The sequence below is a fragment of the Symphodus melops genome (assembly GCF_947650265.1).
Source record: "Symphodus melops genome assembly, chromosome: 1".
NCBI classification, from domain to species: domain Eukaryota; kingdom Metazoa; phylum Chordata; class Actinopteri; order Labriformes; family Labridae; genus Symphodus; species Symphodus melops.
The window spans coordinates 51,818,567-51,846,415 of record NC_136691.1 but is presented as its reverse complement, the minus strand read 5'-3'; the positions used below and the strand labels follow the sequence as shown (position 1 = coordinate 51,846,415).

General features: G+C 40.7%; 1 protein-coding gene across 4 annotated transcripts in view; it reads left to right on the top strand.

Moving 5' to 3' along the window:
* grid2 (glutamate receptor, ionotropic, delta 2) overlaps positions 1–27,849 on the top strand; it is a 475,776-nt gene that overhangs the window by 371,334 nt on the left and 76,593 nt on the right. For all 4 annotated transcript variants that reach the window (XR_013781008.1, XM_079365815.1, XM_079365816.1 and 1 more), the window contains exon 11: positions 772–1,084. Coding sequence is in view for 3 of the 4 variants with exons in the window: in XM_079365815.1 (XP_079221941.1) it covers positions 772–1,084 (313 nt within the window). In the remaining variant the exon portion in view is untranslated. The remainder of the gene's footprint in view (positions 1–771; positions 1,085–27,849) is intronic.

The window sequence follows — 27,849 nt, the reverse complement described above, 5'->3', positions numbered from 1 at the left end:
CTGGTATAGATTTCAAACACACGTGCACGCTCAATACAGCATATTAAATCCTTGTTATGCTACAAGCAGCTGTCTGGTGCGGCTTGCCAAACACTGGGGAATAAAAACATTTTAATTAGCCATCATTGTTTCTGTGTTTAAGCTGAGCTCAGCCTATTTTACTCGAAAGACATAATCACTGAGCCGTTTCTTTATTTTCAACTTAGAGTCTTAACGTGAAAATAATGAAAGCGGTCATTAGATGTGTCTTGAAATAGTGAGGAAGGCTTTAAATGTTTGAAGAAACAGACTGACACATCAATGAACTAATGAAGCAATGTCTCAGAAGTCATACAGCACAACACGCACAATCAATGCTTGGCTTACAAGAGTACTGTACGCACAGAGGCAAAACACAGTAATATGCATGTAAGGACAACAACCATACAGGCATGCTTTATGCCATCCATGAAGCACTATAGAGACAATAATTACACATTTCTGTTGATTATGGTCAGTTCATAGTAAAATCTGAAACGTGCATTCAAAGGTTTCAGCTGTTAAATTAAAAGGTTTGTTGTATTACATAGTGATTTATTTTCCATTTCATTGATTAATAATGATTTCATAGAGAACAATCAGATTCAACTATCAGGTGAAAATGGAGTGAGTGAAATGCATGATTCAAGATGTCTCTGGGCACTAAAGTCCACCTTTCAGCTGTGTTCCTCACCTACACATTTTCCCTTTGTTGATTCTTCTGGCTCCTCTCTTGCACTCTGCCTCTCGCAGCGAGCCGATGTGGGACTTTCTGCCCTGACCATCACGCCTGAGCGAGAGAGCGTTGTGGACTTCACCACACGCTACATGGATTATTCTGTGGGCGTTCTGCTGCGCAAGGCTGAGCGCACCGTGGACATGTTCGCCTGCCTGGCACCCTTCGACCTGTCGCTGTGGGCATGCATCGCGGGCACCGTGCTCCTCATTGGCATCCTGGTGTACTTACTTAACTGGCTCAACCCACCACGACTACCTATGGGCTCAGTGTCCTCGACTACTCTCTACAACTCCATGTGGTTCGTGTATGGCTCCTTTGTACAGCAAGGTAAGGACGCACAAAACATCACGTCGGGGAAACATCAAATCAAATCAATCCCAACTTAAATAATGTGAATTCAAACTCTGTCTGGGCTTTATGTGTTTCAGCTATATGATCATAAGAGACAGGAAGTGAACTCCCCAATCTAGCTTTTAGCCCTGCAACCACGTAGGGGAACACAGACAGTCCCACCCATTCAGTGATTCTGTTAGTTGAGGAAAATGACAATTCAAGGATTACTAACAGTCGTTCCAAACTTTCCAAAATACGTGGATGAATAATAAGAACAGAATCAACTTTGGGCTGCACATTAGAATGGAGGTCGGTGGTAGAAACAGCCACACTATGTCAGAACACTAATGGAGGGGTCAGGGAAGGCGGTGTGCTGATGGAACAGCTTTGTTTTGATTCGAGAGACTTTTGCAAAGTGCGACATTCACTGGACATCTTCTCTGAGAGTCGCCTGTCAGAGCATTGAAAATTGATCAAAATAAGTGCACTCCTTGATCTCGTTTGTTTGGGGTTTTTTTTAACAAATAATTGCTGATAAGCAACCTGCTCCATGGGCCTCCCAGTAATATATTATACCAACCTAACTGAACTTCCTGACGGACACAGATTCTTCGACTTCTCTTGTCTGTGTGAGGCAAGCAAAAGACCTCCTTCCACCTCCTTATGCATCGCACAAACAGAAAGGAAGCGCAGTGTTGACACGATTTTTTTGGTTGTAGAACACATGAACACATTTGAGCATGCAGTTATTTTAAAAAAACGATTTTATCGACAAGAAGCATGAAGGTGTATGCAGGGCTGTGTTCTCTGATATGCTTCATTTGACAGTTTGGCATTTTTTAAAGTCAAAGACGTTACACAGAGGTGTTGTACCTGTGAGGTGTCAGCTTTGATAGCATAATCTACTTGCAGAGTCCATCACTAAGGTACAAATAGAGCCAACGTGGGAGAACAGCATTGAAAAGAAAAATGTGATTGCTGAGGAAATCTAGTGTCAGAGATGTGATATTAGCAGTCCTCCGGGCATCATAAGTGTGGGGTGACCTTTGAGTGTTGGAGCAGAGCAGTCAGATCAGAAGAAGAGGTGGAGAGGTGTTTCTTTCACATGGATTGAGCTAAGGATAATAACCTGATCCTGGTTATCCACCCAGAATGTCCAAAGTCTAAGGTGTAGAGAGCAGGGAGGGGTGTAGACTTCATCAGTGCAGAAGTGGAGTCATGATGAGCAGAGGAAAGGGCAAAGGGAGGAGAGGATAAATAAGATCGCATGGATGTGTTGGGTCATTATGTTTTGTTTTCCAACTGACCTGTGTGTTTTAGTGAGCATCCATAACGCCAGATCTCTTCAGATTCCGCCTTGTTGTTGTGTTTGTGTCTGTGTGGATGTGTCTCGAAGCATAATAATTACATAACTGTTATCTTCCACGAAGCACAGTGTGCTCTTGCTATCGTGCTCCGGGACCTGCTATAGTTAATGTTTTAAGCTACATTAATTATGCAAATTTAAAGAGGAAAGATTTTTTGTGTGTTTTTCCTGTTTCTGAAGCTGCCTTTGAAACATTTCAGACCCTGAATAAGCGGCTGATGAACATTCCTCCGTTTGGTAAATACTCCTCCATCTTGTGCTGCAGCTAATGGTGGTAATGATGATGATGATACATGCTAATTGCTGTTTGATATTCGCAATCGTTTCTCTTTTAAGCTGTAATTAACATTTTAGTCATGGCATCATTAGAGAGCGAGAGAGAGAGAGAGAACGTATGCAATTCATCATGTAGGTTCCTCCTCAGTGTGTGTGTGTGTGTGTGTAGGTGTGTGTGTGTGTGTGTGTGTGTGTGTGTGTGTGTGTGTGTGTGTGTGTGTAAGTTCGCACAAGGGAGAGCGAGAGAGAGAGAGTGCTGATATACACCAGGGGCTGAAGTGCAAAAATATAGAAATTGACTTTGTTGTTTTAATTTCCACACAAGATTCAGATAAAGAAAATATCTGTGTCCGTATCTGTGTGATTCTGGATTTAGATTCAGATTTGGCTTCATCGTATGTACTGCACAGCGAGTGCACATTAGTGCATTTGAAGCTTGATCCAAAGTCAGCCGGACTTGGTTTAAGATCTTCATCCATGTCGCCTTCGGATCAATCTTTGAATGGATGAGTGAGAAACTGCACAGACGTTAGTGGATGTTTTTTTGTCCGAAAAAAAAAAAGTTGTGCTATAGCTAAAGATCTTTTTGTCTGACTCATCTCAACTGACTCATCTGACTAAAACGTTCTCTCAGAATATTGATCAACAGTCTACTAAAAGGTTTAGAGGGCTGACCTTCACTAGCTATAAAAGTCACCTGCAATGGGCTAAAGTAGAGATCCCTTTTTTCAGACACAGGGCCACTCCAGGACTCATGTGTAACTCTGCTTTTTGGATATGGTGTTTTACCTAAATCTGTCATCGTGGACTGCAATCGCCAAGAACTGTTTTCTGTAAAGCTTACTTTTTGGTATTTATTCCTGCATAAGTGACACTAATAGAGATGTCACGACCCCCACACACTGTTCTCCCTGTGAACATACTGACCAAAGTCAATAACAAGAGGAAACCTCTGGTGTTGAAAATGAAGCCAAGCAGAAGTGTAACAAGAACTGCAGTTCCTCTAGTGTCCACTTGAGGCTGCCTTCAAACGCTAAGAATGTGTTAATACGCTGCATGGGGCACTACTGTTTTTGTGTTTAATTGAGGCTAATAGTTGTGCTTAATTAGGGGCGTGGTTGATCTGTAAAGTATCTTACGTACTGCTTCTTTAAGTTGGTGTAAATGAAGAGTGATGTGACACTGCTCATATTAAAGTTGCAGGGCCCTTTGCCGCTCAGGGCCGATGAAATGAGTCTGTGAGTATGCGATAGGTGCGTATACCCACTCTGTAACATCTCCCTTAAGGAAAACTGATTGAAATGCAAAGACACACATCGACCCACTGCAGGAAAAAGCTGCAGACGAGTGATGAGAGCAAAAAGTCAAACATGATGCTGAAATTTGGCTTTCGGCTGACTCACTTTGACTGTGAGGCGAAGCGAGGTTTGAGAGGAGAGAGAGGGAGGTGCAGAGGGATTACAGTGATTTCTCTCAACCTCTTATCTTTTCCTGTCCTCCACCTGTCTCTCCCTTTTTCCTTCCTATCCATGTTTCCTTTCTTATACTTCCTTTTTTTCTTATTTTCAAGTCTTGCTGTGTGACCTTTTGTCCCTTACCTTCAGCATTTTTTTCTGCCCTCCTTGAGTCATCCCTTCTTTCTCTCTTTTTACTTTATTTATTTTTCTTTTTACATCACAATTCCCCCCATCTTTTTGTACTTTGTCTTGCCCATAAGTGTGCCAAAAAATGCAGTGTTTACCACTTTACCAAAAGGTCCCTCAGTCTTTTTTTTATTTTTATTCTTTTAATGTGTTTACTAGCACAAGTGCAAGTAGAGGAAAGAGCACAAGAGAGAAGTAAAAGGACAGTGGGAAGAAGAGTCTGCCCTTTCTAAACTGTATCTAATTGGTCTCAATGAGAGTTAGAGAGACAAAAAGAGGGAGTGAAAGAGGGGAGAAGGGACCTAAAAGCACAGAATGGGATGGACAGAATCTGCCAGGTCCGCAGTTTAAGTGTTTTGTGGAAACCAAATAGAAATCTTGGGAATAAGTTTAGTTATTTATCAGGAATGTAAAACTAAATAAAACGTCCCAGAACAAGCGGGATGGAATAAAACTGAATGCAAGACTAAAAACATCTACATTTGTTCACAGAAAAAGCATTAAGAGGTGAAGGAACATAAAATAAAATCACAATACTCACATTTGTTATCCTCAGCGTGCAAAGCTGTGCATGAACCAACAATGAGACTGCCAAACACTGATTTGTTTTCGTTCAATGTTGGAAAAAAAAGTCTGAAAAAAAGATTGCACATAAATTGAAGCCACGCCAACTTTGCAAGCAAGCAGGCGTCAGGAAAAGATTCTAAAAGAAGATCTGCAGCACCCTCCATCACAACAAGGTCAGACATCTCATCAGCCAACATGACACAAAACTTCAGAGTTTAATAAAAATACTGAAGGTCAAGTTGTCTCTGGTAGAAAAAAATAAACTGAAGAAAAAACAATTCATCTATAGCATCTAATGCTTTCGACTGTGATAGAGGTTTTCTAAATACTCACAGATGTTTCACAACCAATAACAACAAAAGACAATACAATTAAATAGGCTTAAGAATCAATAATGTCACAATGCTGGGGTCATCATACAATTTCTAATTTCACATTGAAATAAGAAGACTATTCATGAATTTAATGATTCTGTTCTCTAACAATGTTGTAAAGCAGGTGGCAAGGAAAAACAATCTTAAAGAGGCAGAAACCTCGGGCAGAACCAGACTCATGATGAACAGCCGTCTGCTTGAACTGTGTTTGGTGTGGTCTCTCTTTCGCTGTTCTGTCTAATAATGGCAAAAAGCCCCCTACCCAAAAAGATAAAAAACAAAAAAAGAGAGATTTAATGTGACACCTATAGCACACATCTTTTCTGAATGCTGCGAAATGATTCATTCCGGTTTTGGTCGCACTTACACTTCTTTTTTTTTTCTTTTTAAAGCAGCCACATCTCTCATGCTGCACAGAACGAATGTGACTTTTTATTTCAGGGCAGAGCTGAGACAAAAGCAAGAATATGCAGGTCTCTGCACTAAAGTTTTCAAAGAGCTGAGAAGTGAATGAAGTATGAAAGTCGTGTGTGCAGAGGAGTCGTGTGATTAGGGAAAGGGGATATGATTTAGCGAGGATGTGAAATGTTTCCTCAGGAGATTAATTTTCAGCTTCAGTTGGGTTACTCTTTGCTCGCTGGCTGTGCTGGGAAGGTCATTCTAATATTTTTCAGGGCCAGGAGGGAGGGGAGTCAAGGCTGGGATGAGTGATTACCGGGTCACATTATTAGAAGAGCCGAGCAGACAACATTAGCAGAGTGCAGGACATTGACTGGCTGATGCTGTGTGGAGTTCGGACTGAGCGTTACCCGGAGGGATGGGGGCTCATTTGCAGTCGTGTGCACCAGGTTCCGGATTTGGAATGAGCCACCACAGGCAGTCGAGCACGACGCGGTTGACATGCAAGAATCCAGGATGATAGAAAACAAGACCGCCTGCAGCCGTTTGGATGAGCTGTGGGGAGTGCGGTCAGAAGAGAAAGTTGTATAAACCTCAGATGGAAGTTTAAACAGGCTGAGCTGAAATGCTGGTAAAGATGTGCTTCTTGTTAGTGTTGTGTGTAATTGTAAACCAGCAGAAATAGATTAATGGGCTTAAACGCAGGACAGGCTTTGGGAGGTGGAGTTGTTCAAAACGTGGAATGAAAATTCTATTTGTCGTCAAAGATGATAATGGGCCTCAAATTACAGCCTGTAAAATGGATTAAATGTAATTTGCTACGGATATCTGAGACAGAATAAAACCAAAGACAAATTAAGGTGACCATTTGTTATTGTGTTTGATACATGATTTCTGATTGAAAACTCCAAGTGAAAGCAGTAACGATGCAATTAATTTGTGGTCCATTTCATTAAAGGCGCAAACCTCAAAGTGTTGCATGTGGGGGAAAAAAAAAAAGGTTTGAAGAAGGAATAAAGTAAGATAAGAACCAAAGAAGCAGCCAAAGCGGTAGAATGATTATTTAGCAGTTCAAAGAAAAACATCTTGCTGAAAAAAGAGGGTTTTTTTTAGGCCAGCCTTACAGACAAAACTCTGGGTTTTTCTTGCCCTCAGGTGTTTCTCGGGCTGCCAGAAAGCATCTGTAGCGGATCACACTGGGAAAAAAAATCCAACAGCCGGGATACTCCAATCATATGGGTGTTTTATTTTTTTGTTCATCTATGGTGCAGCCTATGAGCGAGGAGAAAGCAGAAGTGGCCTCAGTTAACAAATGGACTGTGAACTCTGCTGTAATTGAAATGTGCAAACAGGCGACAGAAGCTGGCAGTCAAAGGAAGCATCTCTGCTGACGTGTAAGCTGTGTAGGTGGGAGCGAGCTTCTGTCAGGCTTGCTAGAGAGAGAGAGAGAGAGAGAGAGAGAGAGAGAGAGAGAAACAACAAAATAAGGGCTGCACAATTAATGCCAAAGTGGCTATCTGATTGTAATAAAAGATATAGAGATTAACATTATTAATTCCAGTAATTGATTTTTTTTTTTTACTTCTTTTTCACATTCAAACACAAAGTTGAAACATTTTCAGATCCATTGTGTGCTTCATTCTAGCAATTAAGGAAACAATGACGTTTTCTAAGTTTGGAGCACGCATTTGCCATTTGCCGTCAGTCATTTTTATCCAACCATGGGACGGCCACAGTCTTGATCATGGTTAATGTTGCATGTCCTTCTTCCTCTTAGCTGTTCCTGATTCAATGCGTCTTTGTCTCCTCACAAGTATCCTCTCTCTTCCCCTTCTCTTCCCCCTGCGCTTACGTTTTGCTGGAAACGTTTGAGTCAACAGTCAAAAAAAACAAAATATCACTTTAAACCTTTGTCTTTCAAAAATCTTCCCCCATCACTCTCTCTCTCTCTCTCTCTCTCTCTCTCTCTCTCTCTCTCTCTCTCTCTCTCTCTCTCTCTCACACACACACTTTCTGGTGCTCTCCCTCTAATTAATGTCCTCACCAGTGGGGGAGGAGAGAGACACTGTGGAGGGACTGTGATTTTGTGGATGTGTGCACACAATGTGTGTGTTATCTTAGCATGCAGTCCCACTGTCAGCATGAGCACTAACTGTCTCTCAATTAGAGTGAACTTTGTGGGAAATGCAAATACATATTGCCACTCACAGGCATAGTGTGAATTATTTGTTTTCACTGAATGAAAACATTGCACACACACACACACACACACACACACACACACACACACACACACACACACACACACACACACTAACACACAGAAGGAGGGCCATAGGCCATAATCAACACTTTCATCTCTCCATCTGCTGCTCTAAACAGTCCTCTCTTTTTTTGTGTCATTTCAACTCGCTGTCCCTCCTTTTCTTCCACGCTCCCCTGCTGTTCGTCTCTCAGCCTATGAGCAAGTCGAACTGCTGCGAGTGAGGGAGGGAGAGACAAACAGTGTGTGTTCAGCCTTGTTGCGGTGCCATATAGAAAACAGCCATTGCGTCTTCTCCTCCTTTCTGTGTTTCATCCCTCAGCTCTCTCCACTCGGCTGTTCTTGCTACTTACTGCTGAGTTTTTTTCCGATGTGATTTGCGTTCACATTCAGCAATCTCCCATTCCCTCCCCTTCTCGTTTCCCTCCATGAGTCTCTCCCTCCATCATTATCTCTGCTTCCGCTGCGCCACACTGCTGGGAATCCACCGTTATCATCATTTTCCTGCCCTCTTCTTTTTTTTCTGCTCCCTCTCTTCCTCTCTTTATGACTCCCTCTAATCCATTATCCCTCTCTAACGACTCTGTTGTGCTGCTGTGAAGTGGACCCAACTTTAGGACCCCCTTCCCTCCTGACTGCGCCCCGCTATCGCTCCATCTATCCTCCCTCTTTGCTTCTGTCCGTCCCTCTCGCAGACCTTTTTCAGGCCACGGAGATTTGCCACTGTGAGAAGAGGCCGTCTCTCAGCAGCTCCATTAAATGCACATCTCTGTGCTGCTCTCTCTCTTCCGCTCTCTTGTTTTTATCACAGTTGCTTGCTTTTCATCCTTCTTTTTCTCTCCCTTTCCAGAGTTTTCAGACGCTCTCCCGCTGTCCACTACTTTCTTATCACTTACATGGGCTGAGGTCCAACTGTTAGTAGTTCAGCCATATCCTGTTCAAACCTGCTTTTAAGCTTCTGCCCCCCATGCATGTGTCCAGCATCCACCATCACACCATTCCACCTACTGTGGAGGCTGAAAACGAATTACATTTACTCATCCTGCTTTTTTAGAGGAATGGTACTTGTCTTGAGTATTTATGTTCATCATACTATTTACAACATGAATATTGAACAGCTGTATTCTTCACTGAATTATCCTTAACTAATCTGACGCTCGTGCAAAAAAAACTCCTGAAATTGAGCTGCATGTATGAAAGCAAAAGCCACATTTTTCACCCTGACTTTATTTGGATCCGGAGTAAAAGTCCCCCAAGAAGTCGGGGGGCAGTCGGTGGGTGAACACAGCAGGTAATGCTCAAATTTTTATATCACATTTTATATCCTGCAGCGGCTGCAGACGCTCCTTTGTGCATATCGTGAAACTGCTTCCGTTGTTTTCTGTTCACAAGTGTGTTCTGCTTCACTCCTTTGTCGTTACTGTCCACTAAAACTGATTTTGGACCTTGCAGTAGCCATTTTCAAAACAAAACTGTTTTGTAGCTGTTTTTAGGTTTTACGGAAACAACACTCTCGATTGAGGAAAGTTCAACTTTCTGAAGACCGTTGTCACTTCTCCCCCAAGGACCAATCAAAAGGAAGAAGCGACAAGTTTTCTCGTATCAGCTTTGTCAACAACAATGGTGGAGAGTTAATCTTACCTGATATCAGGTCTAGAGCTGTTTCAAATGCCCAGACATGAGTTTCAACTGCTGATACATCACCAATGAACACAATAGGTTTCTTGGTGATATATAAGCACACAGAACTATTTAAAACAGATCTAAGAGAGTTTTAGAAGTTAACTTTTGTAACCTAGCAACAATAAGCACTGATGAGAAGCGCTCTGAAACGGATGTTGTGGGCGCAGTGAGCACAAAAAGCACAATTAGTGAACGCAAACCCTTATATGTATACATCCAAAATCAGTTATCGTAGGTTTGGTCTTTGTCTAACCAGAGTCAAATTCCTTATATGCACACATACCTCATTAAATTTGCTGCAGGATCAAGTTAATATCATGATGATTATGTATGGTCAACATGAGGAGGTCTCTTTCTGAAAAGCTGTTTTCACTCGTGCACTCTCTTGTAATCTCTTGAATATTTCAGATATGCTGCCCCTGAAATCTTCCCTCGTTGCTTGTTCATACATGAGCCTCACAGCATGACTTTTTCCCTGTCCGACTTGCCAAGACGGCGGATGAGCAGGTTTGCTCTCTTTATGTAGAGGCATTAAAAATCTAATATGAACCTTTTACACCAATATATAAAAGCAAGTCGTAGCTCAGTGGTTGGGTCGGTTGTCTCTCGATAGGAAGGAGGGATGTTCGCTCCTCTGGCTCCTGCAGTCACATGTAAGCGTCCTCAGGCAAGACACTGAACTTAAAAACTGCTCCCAATGCTAGGTCAGCGTCAAGTGAGTGTGTGTGAATGGGATGAATTTATGCTGATGAAACATCAGTGTATGACTGAGGTATGAAGGCTGAGTGTGACCTGCGGTGCAAAAGCACTTTGGCAGTCAGAAGACTCAAAAATATACGCTCCATTAACTCGAGTTCCTCTACCATGAGATCATTACGAAGCTTCAGTAGCCCAACAAGTCTCCAAGTGACTCATTGTTAATCTTAAACTACCCATTCGTGCCATTATAAGTGAGGAATTAGAAAACTTTATCCATCCCTGACCCACTTCATCTCTTTCCATGTTAAAGTTTAATTCCTTATTTCAATCTTTACAATCTTGAAAAATAGGAATTCAAAGTCAGGAATATGTCAATGTTTTCAACGTCGCACTTTGGGTGCCAACACGTTTGTCTTTGTAAAATAATGTTGACTTTGACAAATTCAAATACATAACCAAGAGATATTCCACAATCTTTGTTTCTCTCACTAAGAGGCAAGTCAAACAATTCCCACTGGTGGAGACTTGAGCTGCAGCCACCAGCTGATGTATGTGTGAGGGATTACCCAGCATGCCTGCATTAAGTAGTATGTAGTGTGTTGACATTCACATGCTGTTAACGCTCTCTCTCTCTCTCTCTCTCTCTCTCTCTCTCTCTCTCTCTATCTCTCTCTCTCTCTCTCTCTCTCTCTCTCTCTCTCTCTCTCTCTCTCTCTCTCTCTCTCTCTCTCTCTCTCTCTCACTATGTCTACAATAAATGTTTAACCATGCTGGGTAAGTTGTATGTACAAAATGTCTCCTGCTGTTGTGCTGCAGTACAGGGCACATTGAGACGGAGACAGACTAGAGGGATGCACTGCAAACATTTGTAATGGAAATTCCATGACACATAGTGTTTATTTTTGCCTGTGTTTTGACAGAATAAGTTAAAATGTGCACCTTGCATATAATTACATCAATCAAAGAAGCTCTCAGGCACTGACACTGACTATGGCAGGTCTCATTCTGCACAGATTTTGTCACCGGGGAGTCAGAGAAACACTGTCTGTCTGAGACAATAAGCATGGAGGCTTAATTGTATTACTAGCAAATGTATTTTTAGCTCTTTGCTGTAAACTGTCACAGATAAAGAGACTACATAAATTCTTTTTTTTTTTTACCCCCATTGAATGTGTTGCAAAGGTCAGGCTTTGAACAGAGTGCAACTGGATTGAACAACAGGTCTAATTTTCTTTTTGATAGATTTCTCAGCAATTAGATTAGTGAGCAACTGTTCAAATGTATCTCAAGGGTAAATGTAGAAAGCTAAACAGCTCACTTTATTTAAAAACAACCACAGTAATAAAAATGTTGCACTGACTGGCCCTGGTGGAAAAGATAAAGATTAAATCAAAAGGCTCTAGCCATAGACTGTATACTACACTCCCCTCTGTGACTGGCTGTAGTGTCATAAACCCACCCCCTCCATGTTAACGGATAGGTCATGGGTCAAATATCATGCTAAAGGTATCTGCAGAGTTTATGCAATCATTAATACTTGTTGGTGATACCCGGTCTACAAACCACCGAGAGAACTTTACAAACTTCTCAGCCCGCTGGAGGAACAGAGAGTAAAAGTGGTTTGGAAAGGAAAAAAAGGAGGGAGAAAAGGTGGGTCAGTCAGAAGAGATAAAACAGCAGGAGAGCCGAGTGCTGCACACCTTGTTAGACACCTTGTTAGTGCTCGCTCGGTCATTATAGTGGCTGCTGAGGGAGGGTTTTTATAATAATACTGAAGGCTGGAAGGTAAGGAAGAGGGAATAGCTCGAGTTTTCACAGTGGTCAAACCAACATAATAGGTAGTGTTACGGCTGGAAATAAATACACTGTGAACTAGAGGGCAAGGGCTGTGAAGGAGGTTGCATAGGAGAAAAAGAAATAAAATTGTGGGCAAGAACAAGCCAGAACACATGACAGCATACCGCAGCAGCCAATTATATCAGTCGGAGGGCAGAGGCGGTTCAAACAGGCAATTTAGAGACTCAACATGTGATTCAAATACAAATCAGGTTTAACGCAACCTTCTTTTGATTGACAGGTTTCCATAGTTTGAGTTGAAATGTATGTAAGTCACTCTCCGTGTAGCTTTTAATGTATTTGCCTTCTTGGGTTTGGATTACGTTATTATCTTAAGAAGCCAGCACAGTTGATGTTCTCCTGTCTTACAAACATCCACTGCCTGACCCCTGTGTTGTCATAGTAACAGAGAGCTATGTATTCAATATCAGTCTGACTTTATTATCATTGTCAATTTGCAAGTGATAATCTGCATCTGGCTCTTATCTACATCACTGCTGTATTTTTCCATTACACAAGAAAAACATTTCAGAGTTTGTTATTATTTTAAACAGGTGACTTTTGAACATTGTTTTTTTTTTTTTTTTGCTGAAAGGTTGAACAATGTGTGTTAGGTGAAGGGTATTTCTGTTATCACTAAACAGACTGTGGATCCTCTCAGAATTCTTTCTGCTGCTGTCAGACAACATAGCAACCGAAGACACATGGCCGACAAAGTTCATCTTCACAGTGTTGCTTATACTTTTGGAAGGTACAGCCTACAAATGACTTGACTTGTAAATGTTAGATGGATACATTTCTTAAATTTTCAGAGAATGACATTTTCATTTCAGCTCGTAACATACACTTGGCTCCAATTCAAATAAAGTTCTGCTGCTATGAGGTCTCTGTCACATATTATGTATTTCAGCTTCACTATCCTCAGAGAACAACCCCCCTGAGATTGTTGACAGATTTAAATAATATGCACAACATTGTCAAGATGAGTAAATTCATGAAATTTTGTAGTAACAATATGTCATCTATTATTCATAATGTGATTCTTAATTTGGGGCTGAACATTTTTAATTCAACTCTTCAGGACTCGTTTTTCCTGGATTTAAAAAAAAAAACAAGTCTTTAAACATTTAAAGTAAAAACTTGTCAAACATGCCTAACAACTTTTTTTTCTGATCTTGCGTTTGTTGGTCCCATCTTTATATATATATATATATATATATATATATATATATATATATATATAAACGAGAATTGTTTGGGGAGAAATAACAGAGTATTATATATCACTCAACCTTATCATCACTGAGCATGAGTGACAGACTGAGTTCTGTTTTCCCAGTTGTGAAAACGAGATGCTTAAATGTCAAAGTCTGATTCACAGCAGAAATTTATGATAAGCCATATCCTGTTTTGTTTTTTTTTATAAAAAAAAGTCTAACTTTGAACAGAGAGTAACTTTATACCATCTGAAGTTTGTAATCACGATGAAGAACATATCAGTGTTATTCCCCTGGGTGTACCTGTGGCAACAATACACACATACACACACATATACGTACATTTGCATATTTACAGGTTTTACAGGTTTCATATTTTTATAGCAACTAAAATAACACGACCTGCTACCCTGAAGAGGACGCTGTTTTTTTTATCGAAACAACACAAATCTATCTGGCTCCCAGATAGATTTGGTCTTAGAAGGTCGATCTTGCCCGTGTTCACAGAGGAGAAGCACAAGAGGACCTCTCTCTCTCTCTCTCTCTCTCTCTCTCTCTCTCTCTCTCTCTCTCTCTCTCTCAATTTTAGTGTTTAGCATCAAGTAGCACAACAAGTTTTTTCTTGATGTAGTTGTTGTAAAAAAAAAGAAAGAAAGAAAAGGTCCCATTTAGAATAGTGGATTGATCAGGTGTTATTGTATTTGTTGCTTTTTTCACATGCAGATTGTTTGTGACTCAGTGTGTATGCACACACCAGTATACAGTCATCCCTGTCTACGGGGCAACACCTGTTTTCACTGAGAAAGTGTCTTGTGAGGAGTAGAGAGGGAGGGTGAGAATGTGGGAAATTGCATGTTATTGGTGTCCGGTAAAACATCAGGAACTGGGAAGAAAACAATGTTTAAAAGCGTAAGACCCCTTTTTCTTCCCCGAGCACAAACAACAACAGAAAGAGCTCTTGTAATACTATTTGCTCAGGTCTTTCCCTGCCACATTTCTTTGTACACTACCTTTCTGTTCTCTTTGTACACTACCTTTCTGTTCTCTAAAGATGAGCACCATTTCACTGCCTAATCAGAGGGCTAACTTCTAGCCAATCAGGGCATTATTTGCTGTTCAGTGTTCATGCCTTCTAACTTAGTTTACATAATCCATACAGGTTTAAGCTCCTCGCTCATACTCCACGCCTGCTCTGACAAAACTCCTCCTCGGTGTGATAAGAACAGTGAAACAGAAACAAAATGGGTGAAGAGAAGTCAGGCAGAGGACAAGACGACAGGAAAGGAACGTGAGATAGAGAGACGCTTCATGGAGACAGTGAGAGCTCAACTTGTGGGAAAGAGGTGTCACAAAACAGAGTGAGAGACTGGCTGTCATCCTTTGCCTCAGTCCTCCAGAGTGTTGTTTTTCAGAAGAGGGTGGAGAAGTGAAGAAGTGATAAATCTGCTCTGACGTGCTGTGTCTGTACGTGCGTATCACCCACTGGGGTATCTCTGCTGCTCTTTGAATATTCGTTGCAATTAAGGTTTTGGTGGGCATAATATGTTTGCTGTTGCGTAAAAAAAAAACCTTGACAGCTCAACACATAAACACCCAACCAAAAAGACATAGTCTGAGTGAAGTTACCCATTAGTTTCTTAAATGAATGTTGAAGCCCATCAGTAGCAGTTACCATATTAGAAATGCTGCCTCAAACTAACTTTTGCAAGCCAAAGAGCTGGAGCTCAGGTGGGTCTTCAGCCTTCTGCTTATTTGAATGAAGATCATTCAGTCCTATAAACGGCCGGACTGGGTCAGAACACTGAGGGAGGGGTGAGGGAGGAGGGAAGGCAGTCTTTGTCTTTTTATCCAGAGTTCCTGGTAGGCATTGTGTATGTCTAACAACCATGGAAAAAGTCATCAATTATTTCAATGCCTTTCCGTTACCTGCCTGTGAGTTCATGGAAGCCTGGCACACACAATTTGCTTTGTACATTTTGTGTGACACAGATCACATTGAAAGCTCAGCTCAGGAGCGACATTGTGTACACACTGCCCTTGGAAAAACGATGGATGAACACGTGGAGATGTTGGGTTGGAATGACGGGGGGGGGGTTTCTGGGGTTGTGGGATGTGAAATATTAAAAACGACATTGTTAAAATTGAATGTGAGCGACTCAAACACAATCACTATCAAGTGCTGGAGCTTAGAAACACACACGCACACGCAGGATACTTTGAGTATATACGCATAAAGAGACACACGCACGGGTTGCCCCAGTCAAGGGAAAAATTGCTGAGAGAGCTATCTGTCAGAAGTTGCACTCACAGAGGCTGCCATGCTCTTATTGGTTTGATGGAAGAAGACACAGCGTGCATGCAGCCACCTATAATGAGAACACGTCGCTGTAGCTGCTTAAGCTGTAGTCACTGTGCATGAGTGTGGTGGACAGGCACGCACGTTCGCCTGTGTGTGTTTGAGAGAGAAAAAAAGAAAAGAGTCCATGGATTTCCTCTGATGGGCTTTGTTTGTGTGTGTTTGGTGCAGGATGTGTGACTTTTATATCAAATAGACTCATATGTAGTTTTTAGACACCCACCAAGGATAGAATAGTTTTGCCCTTTTTTTGTTTTTAAGCAGGGGAAACACATCAGATCACACTGATGTGTTTCCCCTGCCCAATTTATTTTGGGGGTTTTTTTGTTGAAAACTTTATTTACCCCTGTTGGGCAATTAGTGCACAGAGAGTGAACTAAAAGAAAGCAAAACCTGCAAACACAGGCAGAGGACAGACTCTCTGCAGACAAAGTCACCACAACACATGTATGGAAGCCCATAAGTGATAATTAAGCAGCTTTGCCTTATAAGTCGATGTTTTATTTTTCAGGAAAAAGCTACTGACTTTGATATTCACAAAAAGTAGTCTTTCAACAAATGTGACATGCTCGCCAATAAATAACTTCATTCATCGCCTCCTTTTAAATAACTGTATTGATTGGCTGTAAGCAGCTGTGTGAAACTTTCACTTTTTCTGCAAGACAAGCCCTTACTCCTGGCCTTTAGAATAAAAGTGTACACATACACCAGCCATGAACATTCATACACATGCACAACCCTGACTTCCTATTGGCTATTGTAACCCTTATACTATACTCAGATCGTATTGATCCATATATAGGACACGAGCAGGGAAACGCAACCTGTAAATAAGCTCAAAGAAATTTCTGCTGACTCCATCATTTTTATGTTCCTTTCAACTGTGGAAAAGGAGGCAAAAAGTGCTGATGAGGCTTGTAGGAAGGAGGAGAGGAGAGGAGAAATGAGTGTTTCTGTAATAAGTCCAATGTCAAGCATTTTCTGTATAACACACAGGCACACACACTCACTCTCACACACACACACACACACACACACACACATACACACACACACATATACATTCAAAGCAGCACTCAGCAGCTATTCTGCGAGGATATTAGGAAAGTTACCACATTAAGCCAAACACACACACACAAACATGCAGACACACACTCATAATATAGCTGGGGTTTATCACCGGTCTCCACACTTGGCCCGGCGCAGTCTGAAGCTTCCCCTGGCTGCTCAACCTTCATTCATTCCAGGGAATAAGAAGACGCTCTCTGAGGCTAAAAAGCAGCCAGCATTAATAAATGTTTACTAGTGATGATGCAGCAAGTTGGTCAGAGTGTCTCTGAAGGGCAGACACACAAACACGCAGACAGGAGTATGGAGAAGTTGAGGGTAATTTGTCTTGTAATATATACATCGTAGATGGTATGACCTTAGATTGAGTTAAACTACAGAAAATAGGTGACACATCGGTTAGCAGTGCACCTTGAATGTAAATGTACAAAGCACTCCGTCACAGTTCAAGCTTTGCTGAGATGCTATTACTAACTTATTTTATTTATTTTGCCTTTGTTTAACCAGGCAGGTCTTATTTACAAAGACGGCCTGGCACCAGATTAAAGTCTTTTGAGGGGAGGTAGGTGGTGGTGAAAAGAAAAGTCATTGTTAAAAGGACAAACAGCACACGCACAGCTCATCCAGACACAACCAACGCAGATGGCAGTACAGTATTTCACTTCCTGGAAGTGATTCATTGTGCCTTTAAGTCTGCAATATGTGCACTTTGATATGAATTTAGGAAAAAGCTAGCAGCCTCTGTCAAACTTTCTGCGATCAAACACCGAGATGCACAACCTCTCGTGATTCCTCCTCCTGAAATTTGAGTTTCTCCTCCTGAAAGTTTAGCTAACTTAGTTAAGTCAACGTGTTCCTTCCTTAAAGACCCTGTGAGCTGCAGGTTATAGCTGATTAATAGTGATGCCTCTTTATGTCCTACAAAGTAAGAAAAACAAGATGATCAGCTACCAGATTGTCTTATTCCTTCTGTAACGTGTAATGCTTTAAACTGCTCTGGGTCTGAGAAGAGAGGATGTAATGCCCACTGAAGAAACTACAATTATCTTTTTGACGTTTGAAATGGAGTAACAAGGGAGGACCAAATACAAATTGTCAGGGAAAAAAATCACTTTACAAAGTTGTCTTTTCCAATTAATTTCAATTCTCGGAAAAGGACCATCAAAACACTCGCTGCTCTCTCGGTGCAGATGTAAAACACAAACTGATCTATCTTCTGTATGGACAACCAGGGGTATATGAAATAATTTAAAGTGTTATCTTTTCCCCCTGACTCCTCACATACACACACACACACACACGTACAATATGTAGACGTAAGCACAAAGAGTCTTTCCCCACTTTGCACGCACACACAGCATATCTGCATGGTGAGCACACTTGGAAGCACAGCTAAGTGGGGGAATAATTTGCATTCCAATCTTTTAATTTGTGAAATTGAGCCGACTTCCACAAGCTAACTGCACTCAGTATAGAACCCTATTTCAACACCCGCCCTTAGGGTGACTGTACAATTTGAATGTCTTTTCTTTACCCTGTTGAACTCTGTTCAAGCTCATGTTGTTGTTACACATAATGAACTCTTGTAGGTCTTCAACCTAATTCATGATCTGTGCTCAACCCTGAAAAGATTGAGTTAAAGGGCATACGACTCCTGAGTATTTAGACGGCAGTTTGAAAAATACAAGGGGTTGAATTTTTGGTAGAGAGTTACAGTACATCTCACAGAATAGACTGCAGCCCTCAGGGCACCTCAACAAGGTGGTTTCAGTTTACAAATATGTGATCATTGCCAAACAATAAATAGCACAATGTGTGTATTATTTATGACAGAAATATCTGTGGTGTGGTTTTTAATCAATCTAAGTCCATCAATCTTTCTTTGTATAGAACCAATTCATAACAAATGTCATCTCAAGACACTTAAAAACACGGGTAAGGACCATTCTCTGTGTTTTATTAGCTAAAAAAGACCCAACAATAATCCATCATGCACTTAGCAACATTAAGCAAAGTTTAAGTGGTCAGATAAAGCATCCTTTTAAGAGGCAGAGATCATGGGCAAAACCAGTCATGATGAACAGCTACTGTAGCTTCTGAAACTGCACCAGGTTTGAAAACTGGGGCAAAGGGAGATGCAAGACAAAGGATATGGTAAAGGTGACAAGTTAAATTAATCCAAAGGTTTTAAAGTCTGGGTTTGGTTTTGGCACAAATGCATAAATAGGATGATTAATATAAAATGTGGCATAATATTTAAAAGTTTTGCAGAGAAGCAATAAGCAGTTCATATCCCATCCAAATTGAGTTCCCCCACAAAAGTCCCCATGGAGTTCAATGTTTAAACTTTTACAATTACTTTTATCTTCCTTCTCATACACTTACAGTTTATCACGTTTTTGTTTTCAAGTTGAGTTTTTAATCATTTTGATTCAACTCCATTTCCTTTTTTTTTTACATTTTGAACTCAATGTTTTAGTTTACTTTTGGATTGCTATTGCCAAATCCTCGTTGGTGAATAGAGCGATATCAAGATTTGTAGCGAGTATAACGTAGTAACTATCTTCCTTATGTAAACGGAAACTCTCGGTATTTCATCTTGTTTTTCAATCAATGATCTTAAACCAAAGAATGCAGCTCCTAAAACATGGACAATTCCTTACCAACACCAATACTAATATTTCTCAGCATATGTTACACTGAGCAATAAAGAACATCAATTATATATTATGGATTAAGTCTCTTTATATGAGCTTCATGTGCACACTCAGAGAAGCTGCTCACCACACAGTTATCCCTCAAGCTGCATACTGCTCACAGAACACACCATAGAATTAGTTTTACATCTGGTTGTATCTTATTATTTTTGCTGTTTAAATAAAAAAAAATGACATGTGAATAACATGGATTTTCTTGATATGAGTCTACCTACACAGACAAAGTGTTATTTAGCAAACATGGATTCTGTGAAGGTAAAGACACAATGACTCACGTTAACTTTTTATTTAGATCCTCAGTTTTTGATTGACATTTCTTGGACTTGGTGTGTAATCAAGAAAAAGTCTTATTTTGCAGAGCAGACAGAGCCTTATGTTGGTCTAAAGGGGGCTTGAATAAGCACTTTTGCCCTTCAACTTTCCAAACGAGCCATATTCCTAAAACTTTAAAAAGCCAACATCCCATAAACTTTCACATAAATCTTGTGTACATCGCTTAGTGGTACTCTGTGATGTACTTACATTTCCAGAAATGTTTTGATGATGCTCTAAGGTTCTTACAGGAAATCAGAGTGCATGCTGGGAAGGGAGATACCATTAGGCACATTTCACAATCGTAAACTTCATGCATCTTAGCCAAAATCCACAACATTACAGGCCTGCTGGATCGTAATAAAGGCCCCACTTGATGGCTCCTGCAAAATTGCTACCCACATGGAAAATCCCTCCATGCCGGGACTGATAGCAGTGGGTGTTAGAGGTGGCACATGTACAATGGTGAGATTGAAGAGCCGAGGGAAGGGGAGGTTCTGGAGGAAGGATGCACGCTCTTTGTCATCATCCTCCTGCCTTTTTCTGTTCCCTCCATTTTGCCTCTTCACCCAGGTCCCAACATCGTAATATGTCATTTTTGTAATCACCGGGACACCTTCAGTTCAGAGAGTGATTGAGGTGCGAGGGGAGAAATAAATGTTTTTTAAAAAAAAGTAACGATTCCTGCAAGTCATCACACGGTAGAAGGGTATAATCTGAGGCAGAGGGGGTGCCTGCGCGCTGGTGAGATTTGAAGCTTTACAAGAAAGCCAGATATATATAAAACCCAACAGGATGTGCCCACCGCTCGGATGGTTTCAAAGCTGCACTCATCTGGAGCTACCTTTAACTGCAGCATGTCAACAAGGAGGAGGAGGAGGAGGAGAGGAAGGGAAACACAGTGAACATGTTTAATGCAGATGAGTTGGCTTGTGGAAGAGTTCTGTGTGCCAGACCTGCAGAAAACAACAGCTTTTGTATCTGCCTAATTTTTCATCTCTGTTCCTGGCTGTCCCTGTTCATTTCAGCTGACACTCATGAATAAAACGCAGAGACACGTTTACACCTTTCACTTTAAAGAGTGTGCATCTCTTCCTGCGTTTGAGTGTTTCTCTTCTCGGGAAGCTAAGAGAAACCAAACAGGAGCATGGTGATGATGTACGAGGTTCCTCATGCATAATCTCACCCCCCTTTTTAACTACAACAATATAAAAGCACTTAACACTTTGATAGCTTCAGCAGTGGCATTTTCTTCACATGGCTTCTCCACTTTTGTTAGACTGATGTTGTCTTTTAAATAAAACACTTTAAGAGTTTAGATCATGTCTTATCTCAAGTGTAACAGCACCCCTCTACTGTACGTGTTACGTGGTAGTTGTTTCGCAGAACTACAGTGGCCATGACCATTTTTGTCTCAGAGGAAGCCAGATGAAGTTGAAATATCCCTTGGATATAGAAAAAGTGAATAACCCAATCAGACAAAAGCTGAATTGTGATTAGTCAGGACTCTGCCAATAAAAGTGAGCGGTCATCTGACCTTCAACCAATCAAATTATAGCATGGTTTGACTGCAATGAACTGACAGGAGCCAGTCATCTGACTGCTTTTAACAACTTAAGCAAAAGAAAAGAAGTACATTTTCTTTTCCACTTTGTTCTTCTGTCTTTACACCAGTGGTCGCACTTTACACAATAACAACAACAACAACAACAACAACAACAAAATAGAACACAAAGACAGAAAACCTGTGTGCTCTCATGTAAACTGTATTGTGATGCAGAATTTGTTGTATTATGTATTTGACAGTTCCGTCCTTAAGACCATGATATGTAGCTCTTAAGCTTATTCTGGCAAATTAACACTGAAGCATTCAGTCAAAATGTTGATGGCTGTGCACTCTTCTAAATCAGCACATTCAATAAACAAAATCAGGAATAACGTTTAACAGACACATGAAACAAACAAGCCGACCCTCAGTATGTTTATGTCTTGAATAGCAGTAGTATTTCATTACAGGTAACCACAATGTGCGTTGAGGTTAAAACATCAGTAACAACACAAGTGATCTCACACACACGCAAACACACACAAAGTAACTATTTGTATGCTTGTGAGAATAGAAAGGTTTTGAGTTTTGCTTTAAAAGTAGAGACATGATGGACCTCAGCTCAGCAGGAGCTCTGTTCCAGAGAGAAGGACCAGAGAAACTTAAGGCCCCACTCTGGACTTTGATCTCATATTAGGTGCGGCTAAAAGACCTCCACCTGATGACCTGAGGTCTGACCTCTGGTATCCTGTCAAGACATGATGTAAAGTTTCAAATCAACATGTACGATTTAAATCATGTCTACCTTTAAAAGACACCTTATTTCATCTCTGTTGGCACCTGCACACAAATGAGTACAGACACCTTGATATCACAAACAGCGTCATACCATCAGGGCTGTGCATAAACATGTTATCATAATCAAGCATGCCCTGTTTGCCGGAGAAGCTGTAAAGTGTTGATTGCATGACTCATAATTGCAGATGGTGTAGATTATTGTGTCTGCCAAAGAACAGATAATGTGAACTGCTTCAGTTTAATAAACTTTTTTTTTTTCTCAACTTGAAGAGGCTTCAAACTTCAAACCCTTTTTCATAGGTGGGAAACATCTTATTTCTCTTATCTCTGTGTTCTCTCTGCCACTTCACTCAGAGCAGTCTCAATAGTACAACATCTGATCAGACAGTACGGGTAACCATGTTTAGCGTTGACTTTTGGCTAGGTGTGCTGGTGCTTTGATAATGAAGAAGAAGTAGAGGAGATGCCTGTGCTTTGAACATCGTTCTGTTTTTCGTCAGAAGTTAGAGAAACTGTCAACATGATTTTCAGGCTTTGAGAAAACAGTGAGTTCTGTGACATGAAAAAGCTCTCTTCAATGGTTTTTTCGAGAAAATACAAAGAACCTGCTGTTTCATAAACAGCCTGATTGGCAAAGCGCATTGTGTGAGATTATTTAGACAGCGGAAGAAACATTGAAAGTTGTCACAATGGTTTAGAAAAGGGCTTTTGTTTTTCTGTTTTGAAATCATTTAAAAATCAAAGAGCCTCACAGGGCTCCGCTTTCTTCAGGAGAAAATGTGCATCCTGTTGGTATTCTCCTGACTATGAAATCATGTTTGTTTTCCCTCTGGTGCCGTGGAGAGTGGAGAGGAAGGTAAATAATGTTAATGACATTCTTTATTGAAAACTCACCATTCAACACACTGTTCAGATCGATTTTTCCATACCAAATCATTGTGTCTGTAGCAAGAAAACAAGTTTAAACAAAAGCAAAATAATAATATAGAAGTATTCGCAATACTGCATCTGTCTTCCTCCACTCCTTAAAAAAACTTGAAGATGTCTGCTATTTTTATTGTTCTTATTGTATCCTAGCCTACACAGTCAGTAGTTGCCAGCAACAGCTCTTATCTATGCATGTATCTATCTATCTATGTATCTATCCATCTATCCATCCAGAAAATTTGACTGGAGCAAAGGCACATTTTTTACCATGTCAAATGAAAAAAGGGGAAAACATAATGCATTTAATGACCTTTTTCGCTCAATCTTTGGGGTCTTGGGTTGGGAAGTGGAGGGTTCGAGTCCCTATGCGGACCATAATAATATGGACGTTGGTCTGGCAACTGGAGAGGTGCCCTGCAGAGGTTCCTTTGAGCAGGGCATCGAAACCCAAGCTATTATGCTTCCAGCTTAGCTGCCCCACTCTGAAATCTCTCCACTAATACATGTCCACAAGTCCTGTTTGTGCATGTGTGTTTCTAGTCTCTTTGTGTGAGAAGCATGGCTTTAAAATAAGAGTGTAAAACCAGACTTTCCCTCAGAGATTAATACATTATATTAATACACATTAAGATTGTACAGGAATGTGCAACTGGCCAGATAGGACCAACCAACAACTTCTGTTTGTCTGGTTCCTTTGTCTTCTCTATCCTGCCAAGCTATTGTTCAGTCAGACATGTTAAGCCTCTGAAAGGATGACATTTTCCAAATTGTAGTTAAAAAAAAGTTACATCATTTTGTTGCATGATTGCAAGGGTTCCTACTGGGAGCTGACATCAGCTGAACATACTCTAACTCTCTTTCCTCATTTAAAAAGCTCTAATGAACTGCTCTGGTCGTCTTTCATCCAAGAATAACTGGAGTGTGATGATGTAACTCCTGAAGAGAAAGATCAGAACATTTGGCAGCAGGAATATAGATTTAAAAAAATGATGGCGCATTTGAAAGAAGTGGATCGAGAGGTGTGGGCAGTCACCGTTAGCACCTCCTCTCTGTCTAAAGCCACAGAGAGAAAGAAAGAGGATGGAAAGAGGGAGAGATTATTCAAACCTGGTGCTGCTGATGCTTTTGTGGGACGAGATCCCAGAGTCACAAGTTTGAACAAGTGGAAGCTTCGAGCACCTCTCAGCACGATGAGCTAGTGACTGTAGGTGCTTATGTACATTGACAGCATGCCGTGAAGAGCGGTGTAATTGTCTATAAGCCATCCACAATAATAGAGAGAGTCCTAATCACAAATTTGTCCAGCCACTTGTTCTAGCATTTGAGCCCTTTGTTTTATTATCAACGTAATGTGGATGTTTTCCCTGCAGAGAAGATAAACTTCTCCAGCCCATCTCTCCTCTTAATGACTGTCTTGCACCTGCACAAGAGTTTTTGGCACTAACGGTCAGTAAAAGAGTAAAAAAATGTTACTGATGGACTAACTTTCACACACACATGCACAATGCACAGCATCACTTCCTTTAGTCAATGGTAATTGGATTGCACTTGGGAGGATGTCACTCAGTATCTGCACTCCTGCAGTCCACATGAGTGCCGTTAAGTGCAATGAACAAGACAAAATATTCCATCGAAATTTGCTTCCTATGTGCGGAGGGTAGTGGGTATATTTATCTCTGTATGAATACGCATGTGTTTGAATCATGCTCTTTATAAATTCTTGACATAATCTCAGCAATGTCACCCTTTGGATTTTAAAGAGGCATTATGAAGCCCAACGATGGATGGATGAAAGGGTTTACATTTAAAAAGCATCAACAACACAGAAAATGCTAGAAATGTGATAACTTGTGATAGCAATGATAAGGTTTTATCATTGCTTCAGGAGTGACTTTACACTCTGCTATACTCAGAACAAAGTCTAGTTTGAACCAGTCAGATGTCAGTGATTAGTTGACAGTTAATAGATTGCAAATGTGTCTACTAAATGTTTCTGTGGCTCACCTTGTACTACTTTCTGAACAAAATGTCCTGGCCTCTTATGCACTCCATCAAATTTACAGCACACACATACGCAGCATCAAGGACGTTTTGACTCAATCATCTCCCGCTCTGATTAGTTTGTCTCAACGCTGAGGGATGATAGTTGTGCACCGTCCCCTCATATATCTGAGAAAGTGTTGATGTTCGTATAGATAGATTGGCAGCTTCCCAAATCCAGATTGTGTGTGTATGTTTTCTTGTGTAAAACCAAGTGCTTGTCAAACTTCCATTATTATTCTCTCTTATTCTATCTTATTGTATTTCCAACCACATTTTGAACAATTTATAATGTGGGGTCAGTTACAATCGACAACTACAACAATTAAAGAAAGTTATTTTCTATTTCTGATAATATGACTCTCCCTGATTTAATATCTTCCTTCCAGTGAACACAAGGACAGTGGTGCTCATTTGTGTGTTTACAAGAGCCAAAGGTAAGGGAGATTGACTTCAGGACGCAGGTACAGAATGCCTGGGATGAGGACTAAAGGAGGCATTGCATCCTTTGTACTACACAGTGTTCAGCTGCTTATTTAGCTCTGATTATACAGTATGATCTTTGCACTATGATGGTTTTGTGTGTTTTTATGTGTTGTCCTTAATGCTTGGTTTTTTTGTGATTTTATGCAATATGTGCAGGGTAAATTCCCAAAGGGGTGAGAAAGGTTTCATTCATTCTTTCAAATTGGAAAATAAGGAGACATGGGAGAAAGCAAATGGAGCAGAACCACAGGTTACCTGGCAAAAGGTCAGTCAGCCCATTAACCACTAGACCAGGAAACCAGAGATCTAATGAATCAGTCAATTTTCTACACATCCAGCAATCAGTCCATCAAGAGGAAAAAACGAAGTTAGCCAGTGAGTAGGTTTAACTAACAGCACTTAAACCGATGGCAACCTGGAAGTTTGGGAGTACATAAATATACTAATTTAAGCTGCAAGGCAGAACATGGTGCCTGAAGTTACTTGGCTTCTCCATGCATCACCTCTGTTTGAGTTTTTAAATCATCACCAGGAAACCTTTTCAAAAAATAAACAAGTGCTGTGTGCACAGCGACATGGAGACACAGCAGAGAATAAAAGGCAAAGCAGTACAGTAGAGAAATGGTTGTAAGAATGTCGAGCTATATTGAGGGGATACACAATAGAGTTTCTTTGAAGCTGGATGCTGGCATCCACAAAAGCTGCTCCATTGCTATTTCTGCTCTCAGATCTGCAAACATACACCCAGAGACACACTGAGTCGACTTCCTTAGTCAGGAGTTTTCAGGAAATAGGAAAAATGTAAAACTGACCTGATGAAAGCGTAAAAAAAGTTGCTTCCTTTAGTAATTCTGGTTGGTGTAGTTGGATGTACTACCAACCCTGTTTGTCTTTCATTTTAATATCATAGTGATGTTGTGAGTGGAAAAGGACAGGTCTTTACGAGATGCATTATGTATTCATACATGCCCCTGTACTATAGGTATTTACGCATACTCACAACAGACAGTATACACATCCACATTAGGAACGACTTTCATGCATGCATTCTGTAAAATAAAAAGGGAAAAATCAGGAGTGCATGGACCTAAAATGATCCTATTCACCATACCAACAAATGAGTGGAAAAGAAAGTGTGTGGAGTCCTGTGTGAGTCATGTGTGAAGCAAATCTGTTACATGCAAAAAGATTGCACCAGTTGCACAGGGGTTGCACGATATGAATGTCCTCTGCCCAGGGGCATGTCAAGGCTTTCTTTAACTGGGGTTGTCCAACTGGAGCATTGACTTATGAAGGGAGGGCATTAAGTGTGCACACTAGATTTCAACAAAGAAATTGACAACATTTTCTTAGCTTAGTACTTTAAGGACTGAGAAGACATATGTCCAAAGTCACAGTTTCAGTACCAAACTTTGCAATTCCATACCAAAAGTTTGACAGTGTGCATGAGTGTGCTTGGAAATTTCTATGGACCCATTCCTTTCCTTTACAGCTGTCTTATAAAATAGATTCTATACAGTGTAGAGTACTGACAAAAGGCATTGGCTAGTTCGACATTTACAGAAAAAAAACACCATAGCTGTCTATTGTAACACAGTGTTATTAGTTGCTTTTAACATAACAAGGCAAAAAGCCAATCATAGTTTAGAATTTTGAGTTGGCACCTGTGGTCGTAATTGAGAATTCAAGAAGGGGCCCATGACCCCCCTGGCCAGCACACTGGACACGCCCCTGCTTTTTGCTCCACCCACTGTTTTGGTGTGAATTGTCCTGCAAATTTCCGACCACATCACTTACTGTGATGTTTACCTGGATACATCCAGTTTAACTGTGAATGAAAAAGGTGGCCATTTGAGTTTACACAAGCACCCCATACTCGAAGATGGGTGTATATGGGAAAGTGGGTTATGTTCACAAGCTGGAAGGAATTGCTTGCCTGCATGCTGAATCTACATAGATCATCTATGTTATTTAATACATAAAATTTAATAATAAAAATGGGTTGATAGCACAATATGCAAAATGCATATTTGAATCTAAGGGTTTTGTTGCAATCGTATATTTGAACATAGTTCATGTCCTTTATTTACATGAGACAACAAATACTAATCTTTTCCCCCTGCTGTTGGATGATCTAATCTCTGAGTACATTTCCTTTGAAATGGACTTCCAGGCCACTGAAAACA